The sequence below is a fragment of the Chiloscyllium plagiosum genome, unplaced genomic scaffold, assembly GCF_037043375.1.
Source record: "Chiloscyllium plagiosum isolate Xiang-an unplaced genomic scaffold, Cpla_swu_hap1 HiC_scaffold_14, whole genome shotgun sequence".
NCBI classification, from domain to species: Eukaryota; Metazoa; Chordata; class Chondrichthyes; order Orectolobiformes; family Hemiscylliidae; genus Chiloscyllium; species Chiloscyllium plagiosum.
The window spans coordinates 29,203,967-29,219,132 of NW_028270152.1; the positions used below are offsets into that span (position 1 = coordinate 29,203,967).

General features: G+C 42.7%; 1 protein-coding gene across 2 annotated transcripts in view; it reads left to right on the top strand.

Moving 5' to 3' along the window:
• atg7 (ATG7 autophagy related 7 homolog (S. cerevisiae)) overlaps nucleotides 1–15,166 on the top strand; it is a 141,065-nt gene that overhangs the window by 15,130 nt on the left and 110,769 nt on the right. For both annotated transcript variants that reach the window (XM_087994249.1, XM_043707933.2), the window contains exons 8-11: nucleotides 433–554; nucleotides 2,343–2,433; nucleotides 5,461–5,605; nucleotides 6,763–6,921. In XM_087994249.1, coding sequence (XP_087850375.1) covers nucleotides 433–554; nucleotides 2,343–2,433; nucleotides 5,461–5,605; nucleotides 6,763–6,921 — 517 coding nt within the window. The remainder of the gene's footprint in view (nucleotides 1–432; nucleotides 555–2,342; nucleotides 2,434–5,460; nucleotides 5,606–6,762; nucleotides 6,922–15,166) is intronic.

Here is a 15,166-nt window from a genome sequence, read left to right on the forward strand (position 1 = left end):
TATGAATGCTGAGACTTCAAGTCCCATCATCAAGCCTTAAAACATAAAATATAGCTGCTGCTTTAATGAAATTTTGAGGGAGAGCTGTACTGTCGGACAGTGCCATTTTTCAGGTGTGACGATAAGCTACAGTCTCATCTGTATTTACAGGTAAGTGTAAAAGATCACATGGTGTTATTAGGACGGCGAACAAAGAAGCTTTCCCCATCCTCTGTACCAACATTTAAAATTCAACCAAACCATCGTCTGCTCATTATCATATTGCTGTTTGTGTGGTGTGAGTTGACTGCTGTGATTTTTGCATTACAACATTTACTATATCTTGTTTGTAAAGTACTTTGGACATTGTGAGGTCATGAAATATAGTATGTAAATGAAAATCTTATTTCTTTTCGGGAATAATTCAGTAGTTACTTTTCTTTGGGATGACAGGGGCAGCTTTCTGGACACACTTGAAGTTCTCTGTTTCAGAGACCGAACTATGCAAGGAGTCAGGGACACCCAGCACAGCATCATCTTTGAAGTAAAACTTCCACAGACAGCATCAGTCACAGGTAATTAAAGATCAGGACTGCTGAGAAGAGTTGAATGAAGTTTCTTTCATAAGCGTATATGGTAATTGGAGTATTATTGCAATAGTGGTATCAAAATTCACCATGAACAGGGTTGAAAGAGACAGTCATGAATCAAAGAGAGCTCCTACTTCGACTCTGTTTAGGTCCCACCTTTTGATATACCTTGAAATGTTAAGCCTGGTAGAACAAATGTAAGTGGATTTTTAAGTGCATAGTAGCTTCAGAATTATTACTAAACAAACTCACTGGCCCATTTAAGAGAGATCTTATTTTGCGAAGATTACTTTAGTTAAATAAATGATTCTTAGTAGATTATCAGAGATTTTAAATTAAAAGTGAAGGATAGGAATTGCTTTTTTAACATCTTGGTTTGTTGAATATGACTACTGCAAGACGATTGGTTGTCTACCAGCCCATTGACATCATTGCTGCTGCATACAAAGACATACTTTTGACTGGGTGCCAGATTGGAATTGGTATTGGGAGAAGGGAAAACCATCCTCTAGAAGATTGCTTTCTTCAAGGTCATCATTGAGTGCCCTTGATTCACATCTGGCTGCAAACTCCAGGCCAATGAAGTGAAAAGAGTGTTAAAAGTTTCTGCTGTGTTCTCAATACCATTAAAGATTTCTTGATGCACTATTCATGGAAGTAGGTGGTGACATTGTGTTACTGATCACTCCTTTCTGTCTGCTGCATGATAAAATAGTTGAATCTCCTGTGACTTAATAGCTGCACACCTATTGGAAATACAAATGGATAGCAAATTCAGGACACCCTTGAATTGTTGCATCGATATTCCTGAATATTACATGGCTTACCAATCATGTGCATTTTATGGAAACAAAAAAAAAGCCATCTCATCCCAGTGTGCAGAGTGACTGGGGCTAATAGTCAAATTCATAGACAAGCTGATTAACACAACAAGGCAATTGTGGGTATAATACTTAATGATAAAATCACTGAGCTCAGAATAGGTGAAAATACATACTTCTGGAACCTTTGCCATGTATTGGGAAGATTGAAAGATAAGAATGTTGTGTAACTAAGGATGCTTAGTGCATTAAAGCACTTCCTGGTGTTTCAGCAACAAGAGTTATACTAGAATGAAATTCAGCAGTTCTAAACCTTTATAAATTTGGAAACTGTTAAACATTTAGACATTTTTTTAGATTAGATTCCCTACAGTGTGGAAACAGGCCCTTCAGCCCAACCCGTTCACCCCGACCCTCCGAAGAGCAACCCATGCAGACCCATTCCCCTCTGACTAATGCACTTAACTACAGGCAATTTAACATGGCCAGTTCACCTAACCTGCACATCTGTGGACTGTAGGAGGAAACCGGAGCACCCAGAGGAAACCCACATAGACACTGGGAGAATGTGCAAACAGTTGCCCGAGGCGGGAATTGAACCTGGGTCCCTAGTGCTGTGAGGCAGCAGTGCTAACCACTGAGCCACCGTGCCACCCTGCCAAGATCAGTTTAAAAAAACTGTAATGCTGTCAGGAGAAAAGCCAAACCTGTTTATAAAGAAAAGAAAATAGTGGAATGCTGAAGTGAAAAACAGAAAATGAACAGATTGATCATCTGAAAGACAGAGTTTGGGGCTCAGATGGGGCCACTTCTTAGTTTCATTTAGGCAATGATTCCTCAAAATGTTAAGTTTATTTCTTTAAATGATTTCTTGTAAATTCTCACCATTGTGTTTTTTAATTTCGAAGTTTCAAAGTTGGGCAACCCTAACCTACTTACAATGAATTTACAGATTGTCCGAAATGTGTTGGTTGGGAGAAAAATCAGAAAGGAAGCCTGGGTCCGAGGATGGTTAATCTTAGTGAATGTATGGATCCAAAGAGGTAAATTAGCATCTCTTATCCAGGCTTGGATATGAATCAGGAATCCTCATATAAACTACTCAGACCTGTTAGAAAGTCTACAGTAGATCATGTGAAGTAGGCCATTTGGATCCTTGATCCTGCTCTCCTCTTCACTAAGATCATGGCTGACCTCATTGTAACCTGAACTCCCTCAGACATAGGAACAGAACTTGACCATTTGGCTCATTTTGGCTGATCTGGTAACCTTTAACTCCACTTTGCTACCTTTTCCCCACAACCCTTGATTCCCTTACTGGTTAGAAATCTGTCTCGACTGTGAATATGCTCAATGACCCAGACTCGGTTAGAAAGAAAAACACTGCAGATGCTGGAATCCAAAGTAGACAGGCAGAAGGCTGGAAGAACACAGCAAGCCAGGCAGCATCAGGAGATGGAGAAGTTGACATTTCGGGCGTAACCCTTCTTCAGATTACCTACACCCACTCCCAGTCCTGAAGAAGGGTTACACCCGAAATGTTGACTTCTCCACCTCCTGATGCTACCTGGCCTGCGTTGACCTTCCAGCCTCCTGTCTGTGTACTAATGATCCAGACTCGCCAGCCCTCTACAATAAATCATTCCACAGATTCAGTCCCTTCTGAGAAAAATAACAATTCTCCTTCTCTTAAAAGGGCTATTCCTTATTCCCGCTCGTCCTAGACTGTCTCACAAGAGCAGCAACGTCTCCGCATCTTCCCATTAAGCCCTGTAAGAATCTTATTTGTTTCATTCTTCTAAACTCCAATTGTAGTATTGTATGCCACCTGCAAGGTGCACTGTGTAACTTCACAAGTCTCCATAGACAGTTTCTTCCAAACCTGCAGCTACTTCCATCTAGGTAAACAAGGGCAACAGATACGTGCAAACACCACCATCTCCAAGTTCCCCTGCAAGCCCGACATGGAAATAATTGTCATTTCTTAAGTGTGTCAAACTCCTGGAATGCCTTCCCTCACAGCAACGTGGTCTATGCACAGTCTATGGGCTGCAGTCATTAAAGAAGGCAGCTCATCACCACCACCTTGAGGGCAACTAGGGATGAGCAATAAATGCTAGTCGAGCCAGCAATACCCACGTCCAATTAATGCATGTTTTTAAAACAAAACATGAAACCCATTCCTCGCACACCAATCTTTCAGTCACACATTTAACTCCGTGAATTTATTTATGCTCCATCTGTGACACAGGCAGTTATCCTGAAACTATCTCCTTATATTTTCATTTACCTCCCAACTGTTGAAAATCTTGCAGCATAGCCTCCTTTCCACTCTTATTAATGTTGTTGCTACCAACCTGGATGACAACAATTGGATCTCTCTCCTTCCCTGCCCTTCCATGTTCTAGTGCAGTCCCAAGGAAATGGCCTTAACCTTGGCAGCACAGCTTTCAGCACTTGCACTTACCTCTGCAGAGAATATTATCTCTTCCCCCTAATTTTGCTGTCTTGTTCAAGGATACATTCCGATTTCCTCCCCCAACTTGAATGGCTCCTTGTATTATGGTGTTGTGGTCAATTCACTCATCCTCTCTACAGTCTTTGTTCTCCTGTAGATGGATTGCAAGGGACTGAGGCTTCTTGAGCCATTTCTACCTGATCTATAACCATGCTCTCCTGTCCTTAATTGCAGACCTAGTTAAGATTACCCAATCTGCAGGGCGTGGCTACCTTCTGGAGCATACGTCGAGGAGCATCCTCCCTCCCTGATGTGGCACAATGTCTGCAGCTCAGGCTCCAGGTCCACAACTCATGTCTGAAGTCCCTTGAACTACAAGCACTTGCTGCAAATGTTTTCATTGTGGATCACCTTGATGTCCAACAGCACATCATCTAACCTTCAATTTCCTGCCAGACTCCAATAGTCCTAAACTCTTTTTCTAAAAGGTCAAAAATTGGTCAGAATCTTTAATGTTTCATTAAAGTCATGTCAAACTCTCCTAAACTTCAATAAGAGAGCACAAACTTCTCAACCTTATCTCATAAGGCAAATACTTTGTCTGTAGAATCAGCCTTGTAAATCATCTTTAGACTGCCTCTAATGTGAGTCCATCCTTCCTTGAATAAGGAGTCCAAATCTGTACATGCTGTTCTCGATGCAGTCTCACCAATGCCCTCTGCAGTAGCAGCAAGGGTTTGCTAGTTGTATATTCTGTTCCCCTTCCAACAAATGCCAATATTATGTTTATTTTCCAAAATACTTGCTGCAACCAACATCTAACATTTTAAGATTCATGTACACAGGCACTCAGATGCCTCTGTACTACAGCATTCTGCAGTATTTTTTCATTTGCAATATATTCAACATTTCTATTCTTTCCAGAGTGGACAACCTCTCATTTTCCCATATTATACTTCATCTGCCATTTTTCACCCATTCATTTATCTCCATTTTTCCACTGCCTACTCTTTGAGTTCATCCCACAGCTTATTTCTTTCCCATCGTTGTATTGTCAACAGGTTTGGCTACTATGTATCCTGTTCCTTATCCCAAATCACTCATGAAATTGTTACAGCCTTCAGCATTAATCCTTTTGGATCTGCGTATACATGGAGAGAGTAGCAGTGACATACCTAAGCATATACCTAATGATTAGTCAATCTGATATGTATTACATAATCAAAAAAAAATTTCCAAGTAAAATATCACAGTAAAGTGAACAGTCTTCAAGCAGAGGCATCTTTATCACCCTGCATATTATGGATGCCTCTTCCAAGATCTGTAGACATTGTTTTAAATGTGACATTTCCACTAAATTGCATACATGCAGTGAGTCTAATATTGAGTATTGAAGCTTTTAAAACAGCCAAGCTTTATTTTAAGCTGATAATTGCCATTTGAGAAATTTGCGGTGTGCATGTTTTTTTGTAAACAACATTGCAAAAATATGCTTTTAAATTAATCTGGATATCTGTAAATAATACAGAAAAATATCTTCCTGAAACAATATTGTTTCAGGAAGATATTTTTCTGAACTCAGATATATTATCGTTTTTCTATTCTATTGAAGACTGGCTGAATCATCAGTTGATCTCAATCTTAAATTAATGCGTTGGCGTCTGGTCCCAACCCTTGGTCTGGAAAATGTTATGGCTACTCGGTGCTTGCTGCTTGGAGCTGGTACACTGGGCTGCAATGTAGCACGGACTCTAATGGTAAGAGTTTTACTATTTGCTAATGTTTTACTATTGCGTTTTTTTTTCTTAAGATGATTTTCATCACAAACTGCATTTGTTGTCTGTTTGCCTTTTGGTTAATCCGGTACCTCTCATTTTGTGCCACCACCCAAGATAAACTTGTATCCTGTTGCAGTCAGATCAGGATTTCTGTGATTAAACTGTTTTAAAATTATAATTTTGTTTCTTACTACAAAATTCCTATGAGAGAAAACCTAAAGTGATTTATATACTGCAACCTCCATGCACCATCAAGTTGTAAATCTTGAGTATGTTTGGCAGCATGTATCAATCTGTTTAGCAGTTTATAAAGTACTGTCAAAATTCTAAGAGTATCAATTAATTAAAAATGCACATTTATCTTCTGTTAGCTGTTGTATAATCTATAATCAATACCAGTGGGATATGATTTAAAGCATTTCATTTGTCATCCCTGCTGGGCTGAGCATCCTTATTTTAAAATAATTATTTTTCATCAACTATATGCATGCTTGAGTTTTAAGTGTGAGTATGATATTTATTCCATGCAACTGCAACGTGTTGATGAGGTTAGGCTTAAATAAAAACTTGCTTAAAAAAATGTTATTGAATCTCATTGAAAAAAGCCACAAAGCCCATTGTTAAGGTGCTGACTGTTTGGAAGAGATATGCAATTAGACTTGCTTCTCTGCCCTTTCCCCATTGCTCCACAGTTTACTTCCTCTGTAGAGATAGATCCGAATGCCTTTGAATGTTGTTATTAACCCTGGTCCTATCACTGGTGCACTCCAGAACATAACCTTTTGTTTTAAATTCAATAAGTTTTCTATGTCCTTCTAATTCTTTTGCATTTGTTTAATTTAATGCAAGTGTTGAAAATTGCAGAGAATCTTTAGGAGAGAATTAGTCAATGTCTTGAGTTTCTGATTACTGTCATTAACTGTCTCCATTGCTCACCTCTGGAGTGAGTGTTTCATTGGTAAGGAGAGCATTTATTGTCTATTCCAGCTGCCCAGGATAAGGGAGTGCTGAGCTGACTTCAGGAACCACTGTCATCCATGTGACGTTAGTGCATTAAATGCACTACTGCTTTACATAACAAATTTCTTGATTAGACTGTCTTCCTTCTGAAATAGTTTATTATCTATTCTCTTTAGGGCTGGGGTGTAAGGCAGATCACTTTTGTAGACAATGCAAAAGTGTCCTATTCTAACCCAGTACGGCAGTCGTTGTATGAGTTTGAAGATTGCTTTGATGGTGGGAAACCTAAAGCATTGGCTGCTGTAGAGAAACTCGAAAAAATCTTCCCAGGCGTGGTAAGCAGAGCTTTTACACCATTTATATCTTACTGTTATTTTTGCTACATTATGGGCTGCAAGCCTTAAATTTATTTCTGAAAATAACACCAAGCCTTGCTTTTTTGATTTTGGACAATCCAAGGAAACTCATAAAATGGTGTCACTAGAATATTTAAAATTGCATTGATTTCTACTTTTAAAAATGAATTATTTTTCCAGATGCAGGTTCATTCAGGAGAGGAAGGGCACAAAGATGTTTTAATCATAGTTCAATGGTTTAGATCCTTTTGTATACATGATTATCTTCAAACCCTTTTAGGCTTGCACATTTTCATAGCTTTTCAAAGTTTTACAATTCTATTCTGTACAATGCATTGTGATGAGCACAGCTAAATACATTGGATAGGCAGACAAATGTGTTGCTTTCAGTGCTTAAAATGCAACAGAGCAATAGTTGAAAATTGGCTAGTGTTGCTCCCTATAAATGCAGCTTGTTGTCCTTGATATAACTTAAACATAGTGTAAATGAATTAATGGAGAGGTAAAAGCCTCGTGATATTACTGTTCAACTATTAATCCAGAAACTCAGCTGATGTTCTGGGGACCCAGGTTTGAATGGTAGATGGTAGAATTTGAATTTGTTAAAAAATATCTGGAATTAAGAACCTAGTGATGACCATGAAACCATTATCAATAATTGAAAAAATTCCATCTGGCTCACTAATCCCTTCAACGGAGGAAATCTGCCATCATAAGCTGGAGTCCATATGACTCCAGACCTACAGCAATGTGGTTGACTCTCAACTGCCCTATCAATCGCTATGAAGTCTCAAAAAAGAAATGAAACCAGATGGACCACCGGGCATCGACCTCCCCACAGAAAAGAAACACCCTGTTGACCTTGCAAAGTCATCTTCACCAACGCACAGCACGGAAACAGACCCTTCAGTCCAACTTGTCCATGCCAATCACATTTGCTTCCATTTGACCCATATCCCTCTAAAGCTTACCTGTTAATATACTGTCCAAATGTCTTTTAAATGTTGGAACTGTACCTGTATCTACCACTTCCTCTGGTAGTTCATTGTGCCACGAACCATCCTCTTGTGAAAAGTTGCCCCTCAGGTCCCTTCTAAATCCTTCTTCTCTCACTTTAAAAATATGCCCTATGGTTTTGAACTCCCTTACCCTAGAGAAAATATCTTTGCTACTCATCTTATCTATGTCCCTCATGATTTTCTAAACCTCTATAAGGTCAAGTCTCATCCACCTACGCTCCAGTGATAAAAGTCTGAGCCTATCCAGCCCCTCCTTATAACTCCTGGCAACTTCTTTGTGAGTCTTTTCTGCACCATCTCCAATTTAATAATATCCTTCTTATAGCAGGGGGACCAGAATTGTACACAGTATTCCAAAAATGGGCTCACTAACCTTCCTGATGAAGGGCTTATGCCCGAAACTTTGACTCTCCTGCTCCTCAGATGCTGCCTGACCAGCTGTGCTTTTCTAGCACCACACTCTTTGACTCTCCAATGTCTGTACAACAACAACTTGATATTCCAAATGCAATACTCAGTGGTCTGAACAATGAAGGCAAACGTGCTAAATGCCATCTTAATCACACTGTCTGCCTGTGATGCAACATTCAAAGAACTATGGACCTGAACCCCTTGGTCTCTCTGTTCTACAACACTACCCAGGACCCTACCATTAACTTATAAGTCCTGCCTTTGTTCATTTAACCACAATGCAAAACCTCACATTTATCCAAATTAAACTCCATCTACCACTCCATAGCCCATTGACCCAATTGCTCAAGAACCCTAGGTAGCCTTCTTTGCTGTTCACTATGCCACCAATTTTAATGTCATCCACAAGCTTGCTAACCATGCCTCCTAAATTCTCATCCAAATTGTTTATATAAATGTCAAGCAACAGTGGACTCGGCACCAATCCCTGCAGAACACCACTGGTCAGAGGCCTCCAGTCTGAAAAACAATCCTCCACCACCACTCTGTCTCCTACCATCAAGCCAATTTTCTATCCAATTGGCAAATTTGGGAGCTAATGCTAAAATTGGGAGAGTTGACTCACAGACTAGTCAAGCAACAGCCTGACATAGTCATACTCTCGGAGTCATACCTTATAGATAATCTTCTAGACATCACCATGACCATCACCACCCCTTGATATGTCCTGTCCCAACAGCAGAACAGACCCAGCAGAGGTACAGGTAGCACAATGGTATACAGTTAAGCGGGAGTTTTTCTGGGAATCCTCAACATTGGCTCTTGACCTCATGACCACATAGACAAAGAAACCTCCTGCTGGTTACCATGGACAGTCCTCCCTCGACTGATGAATCAGTACTCATATATGTTGATCAACATTAGGAGGAAGCATTGAGGGTGCAAAATGTACTCTGGGTGGGGCATTTCAATGTCCACTACATGTAGTGTTGCCGCCGAGTCACTCTAAGCTGGTTGAGTCCGAAAGAACACAGCTGCTAGATTGGATCTGCCGCAGATGGTGAGAGAACCAACAAGAGGGGAAAAACATGCTTGACCTCATCCTTACCAATCTGCCAGCTGCAGATTCATCTGTCCATGCGAGTATCAGAAAGAGTGGCCACCGCACAGTCATGTGGAGACAAAGTTCTAACTTCACATTGAGAATAGCCTCCATAGAGTTGTGTGCTAAATGGGATAAACTTCAAACAGATCTGGCAGCTCAAGTCTGGGCATCCATGAGACATTGTGGGCCAACAGCAGCAGCAGACTTATACTCCAGCACAGTCTGCAACCTCACTGCCTGGCATTTCCCCAGCTAACTATCACTATCAAGCCAAGAGATGAACCTTGGTTCAAAGGAGAGTGCAAAAGCTATTTCTTCACTGTTGCTGGATAAAAATCCTGGAATTCCCTCCCTAAGGGCATCGTGGGTCAACCCATAGCACGTGAACTGCAGTAGTTCAAGAAGGCAGCTCATCACCACCTTTGAAAGGCAACTCTGGCTCGGCAATAAATGCTGACCAGCCAGTGACCTACGCATTAAAAAGACACAGGGGAACCCTCAAGAAACTTTTGCTCCTATATCTGAATATATTCAATTTGTTAGGCAAAAGTGAGGACTGCAGATGCTGGAGATCAGAGCTGAAAATGTGTTGCTGAAAAAGCACAGCAGGTCAGGCAGCATCCAAGGAGCAGGAGAATCTATATAGCAGTCGAGCTATACTGCTAAAATTGCAGAAAGTATACTTTGGGAAGAAATAGGAGATTTATAAAATCAAACCAACCACTTTTTCTGATGTTGAGATCTACTGCTTTCTGAATGAATGGGTAGATTTCTATGCAACATGCCAAACAGATCTAATATTGTTGACTAACAAATTGAATATAGCTGGAAAAGCGCAGCAGGTCAGGCAGCATCCAAGGAGCAGGGGAATCGACGTTTCGGGCATGAGCCCTTCTTCAGGAATGAGGAGAGTGTGCCAAGCAGGCTAAGATAAAAGGTAGGGAGGAGGGACTCGGGGGAGGGGCACTGGAAATGCGATAGGTGGAAGGAGGTTAATGTGTGGGTGATAGGCCGGAGTGGGGGTGGGGGCGGAGAGGTCAGGAAGAAGATTGCAGGTTAGGAAGGTGGTGCTGAGTTCGAGGGATTTGACTGAGACAAGGTGGGGGGAGGGGAAATGAGGAACCTGGAGAAATCTGAGTTCATCCTTGTTGGTTGGTGGGTTCCTAGGCGGAAGATGAGGCGCTCTTCCTCCAGCCGTCATGTTGCTATGGTCTTGCGATGGAGGAGTCCAAGGACCTGCATGTCCTTGGTGGAGTGGGAGGGGGAGTTGAAGTGTTGAGCCACGGGGTGGTTGGGTTGGTTGGTCCGGGTGTCCCAGAGGTGTTCTCTGAAACGTTCTGCAAGTAGGCAGCCTGTCTCCCCAATATAGAGGAGGCCACAGCGGATGCAGTAAATGATGTGTGTGGAGGTGCAGGTGAATTTGTGGCAGATATGGAAGGATCCCTTGGGGCCTTGGAGGGAAGTAAGGGGAGAGGTGTGGGCGCAAGTTTTGCATTTCTTGCGGTTGCAGGGGAAGGTGCTGGGAGTGGAGGTTGGGTTGGTGAGGGGTGTGGACCTGACAAGGGATTCACGGAGGGAGTGGTCTTTTCGAAAGGCTGATAGGGGAGGGAAATATATCTCTGGTGGTGGGGTCCGTTTGGAGGTGGCAGAAATGATGATGGATGATATGATGTATATGGAGGTTGGTGGGGTGGTAGGTGAAGACCAGTGGGGTTCTGTCCTGGTGGCGATTGGAGGGGTGGGGCTCAAGGGCGGAGGAGTGAGAAGTGGAGGAGATGCGGTGAAGAGCATCGTTGATCACATCTGGGGGGAAATTGCGGTCTTTGAAGAAGGAGGCCATCTGGTTTGTTCAGTATTGGAACTGGTCCTTCTGGGAGCAGATGCGGTGGAGCCGAAGGAATTGGGAATATGGGATGACGTTTTTACAAGGGGCAGGTTGGGAGGAGGTGTAGTCTAGGTAACTGGGAGTCGGTCGGTTTATAGTAAATGTCTGTGTTGATTCGGTCGCCCGAGATAGAAATGGAGAGGTCTAGGAAGGGGAGGGAGGAGTCTGAGACCGTCCAGGTAAATTTGAGGTTGGGGTGGAAGGTGTTGGTAAAGTGGATGAACTGTTCAACCTCCTCGTGGGAGCACGAGGCAGCACCGATACAGTCATCGATGTAGTGGAGGAAAAGGTGGGGTGGTGCCAGTGTAGCTGCGGAAGATGGACTGCTCGGCATATCCTACGAAGAGGCAGGCATAGCTGGGGCCCATGCGGGTGCCCATGGCTACTCCTTTGGTTTGGAGGAAATGGGAGGATTGGAAAGAGAAGTTGTTCAGAGTGAGGACCAGTTCAGTCAGTCGAAGAAGGGTGTCAGTGGAAGGGTACTGGTTGGTACGGCGGGAAAGGAAGAAGCGGAGGGCTTTGAGTCCTTCGTGATGGGAGATGGAGGTGTACAGGGACTGGATGTCCATGGTGAAGATAAGGCGTTGGGGACCGGGGAAGCGAAAATCATGGAGGAGGTGGAGGGCGTGGGTGGTGTCCCGAACGTAGGTGGGGAGTTCTTGGACTAAGGGGGACAGGACCGTGTCGAACCCCACTGGTCCTCACCTACCACCCCACCAACCTCCATATACATCATATCATCCGTCGTCATTTCTGCCACCTCCAAACAGACCCCACCATCAAGGATATATTTCCCTCCCCTCCCCTATCAGCGTTCCGAAATGACCACTCCCTCCATGAATCCCTTGTCAGGTCCACACACCCCACCAACCCAACCTCCACTGCCAGCACCTTCCCCTGCAACCGCAAGAAATGCAAAACTTGCGCCCACACCTCCCCCCCTTACTTCCCTCCAAGGCCCCAAGGGATCCTTCCATATCCGGCACAAATTCACCTGTACCTCCACATACATCATTTACTGCATCGCTGCACCCGATGTGGCCTCCTCTATATTGGGGAAACAGGCTGCCTACTTGCAGAACGTTTCAGAGAACACCTCTGGGACACCCGGACTAATCAACCCAACCACCCCGTGGCTCAACACTTCAACTCCCCCTCCCACTCCACCAAGGACATGCAGGTCCTTGGACTCCTCCATCGTCAGACCATAGTAACATGACGGTTGGAGGAAGAGCGCCTCATCTTCCGCTTGGGAACCCTCCAACCACAAGGGATGAACTCAGATTTCTCCAGGTTCCTCATTTCCCCTCCCCCCACCTTGTCTCAGTCCCAACCCTCAAACTCAGCACCACCTTCCTAACCTGCAATCTTCTTCCTGACCTCTCCGCCCCCACCCCCACTCCGGCCTATCACCCACACATTAACCTCCTTCCACCTATCGCATTTCCAGTGCCCCTCCCCCGAGTCCCTCCTCCCTACCTTTTATCTTAGCCTGCTTGGCACACTCTCCTCATTCCTGAAGAAGGGCTCATGCCCGAAACGTCGATTCTCCTGCTCCTTGGATGCTGCCTGACCTGCTGCGCTTTTCCAGCTACACATTTTCAGCCATATTCAATTTGTTAGTCAACAATATTAGATCTGTTTGGTATGTTGCATAGAAATCTACCCATTCTTTCAGAAAGCAGTAGATCTCAACATCAGAAAAAGTGGTTGGTTTGATTTTATAAATCTCCTATTTCTTCCCAAAGTATACTTTCTGCAATTTTAGCTCGACTGTAAATTATTTACTATTTATTGAACAGTACTTGGAAACTCTGCACAGAATAAGTGATTACTTACTAAAAGAGTAGTGAAGAAACATGTATTAGACAATGGAAGTCTGTGCTTTATACATGTTTGATTTGTGACTGTGCAGTGAATCCCATTCTCCCACTGTTTCCACATATTTCTGCAGTCTTTCTTTTCATGGATATAACCAAATCTACATGGAATTTTATAGATGAAACAGTGTGGGAACATAACCATTTAGTCCCACTCCTCTATCTTCTCTTTTCATCCTATCTTTCTGTTTGCTTTTCTCTCATGTGTCCATTTAGTTTTGTTTTAGAAGCATCCAAGCTATTTGCCTCGACCACTTCCTGTGGTTGTGTGTACCACATTCAAACCACTGAGTAAATAAATACCCATTATTTCCCTATTGGGTTTATTGTTAGTTATTTGTACTTAGGACTTTCATTTATATCCTCCCAAATGCCAAAGCATTCTCTCGACATCTAAGACACGAATTAACAATCTGACTATCACATCAGGCTACTTGAAATCTGTCTTGTAGAAAAGTGCTCAACCTATTCAATCTTTCCTGATAAATGTAATCTCTGGCACCATCCTCCTTACTCTCACTTTCTTCAGTACTTTTATTTTTTTTGTTGAGTTTATAGACTAGAACAGTGTGCATTACCATAGGTGCAACTTGATCTGGAATTCAAACAAGATGAAGGTAACTTTACCAAGTCTAAAATACTATTATTAAGTCTACCTCCACTATCTTCTCAGGCGTTGAACTCTAAATCTATCTTCTAGTTCTTTCACCAGTCACTTCAGGTTTGTGTTCTCGGGTGAGTAACCTGCTGCCAGAATTTACTCGATCAAAATTCTTCATAGTTTTAAATGCCCACACCCTCCCCCATTCAGTGTCTCCTTAATCCCTCTGATTTAAGACGACTAACCTCAGCCTCTCCCATTGCTGCACGTACCCTCATCGCTTGTTAAATTGGAAGTGTCAGATTTCGCTTATTTGGTAACATTCTTACCTCCAAGTCAGAATGTCATGGGTGTGAAACTCACTCAGAGACTTGAATACAAATGTCTTGGCTAGCAGTACTTGCACCACTGGTTAATCTCTGCAACTTCTCAAAGGCTTTCCCAGACTGTGATGCCTAGAATTGGATGCTGTAATCCAACTAAGACCTCACTGAACTTATGTGCCTTGTCCCCGATTCACAAAACTAAGATCCCGCACCACTTTTTAAACAACCTTATCAACCTGACTAAAGTTTTATGTATGTAAATCCAAGCTCCTTTGTATGTGCACCCCTTTTAAGACTGCCTCTTCATTCTTACACAAAAAATGCAACATTTCAAGCTTCTCTGCATTGCTCACTACATACTGTCAGCTGAAGACATTGAAAAGTGTCTTTTATGGATATGTTAAGGTTATTAATGCATATCAGAAAAGAGCATTACTATTAATACTGACTCTAGGGGGACAGCACAGTATAATCAATTCCTTTCTGTCTGTGAAACAGCTATTCATTATCAACCTCCGGATTCTGTCTCGGCCCATTTTGTATTCATGTTGTTACTAAATCTTTCATTGTATTGGCTTCAATTATGATTAGATTACTTAGTGTGGAAACAGGCTTTTCGGCCCAACAAGTCCACACTAACCCGCCGAAGCGCAACCCACCCATACCCCTACATTTACCCCTTCACCTAACACTACGGGCAATTTAGCATGGCCATTTCACCTGACCTGCACATCCTTGTGACTGTGGGAGGAAACCGAAGCACCCGGAGGAAACCCACGCAGACACGGGGAGAATGTGCAAACTCGCAACAGTCAGTCGCCTGAGTCGGGAATTGAACCCGGGTCTCTGGCACTGTGAGGCAGCAGTGCTAACCACTGTGCCACCGCGCCAACTGTAAATTATGTTAACTAATCTAATATGTGACTTCATTAAATCATTTTAAAATGTCCATATTCACAACATCAGCTACACTAATCTCATCAACTATCTGTTATTT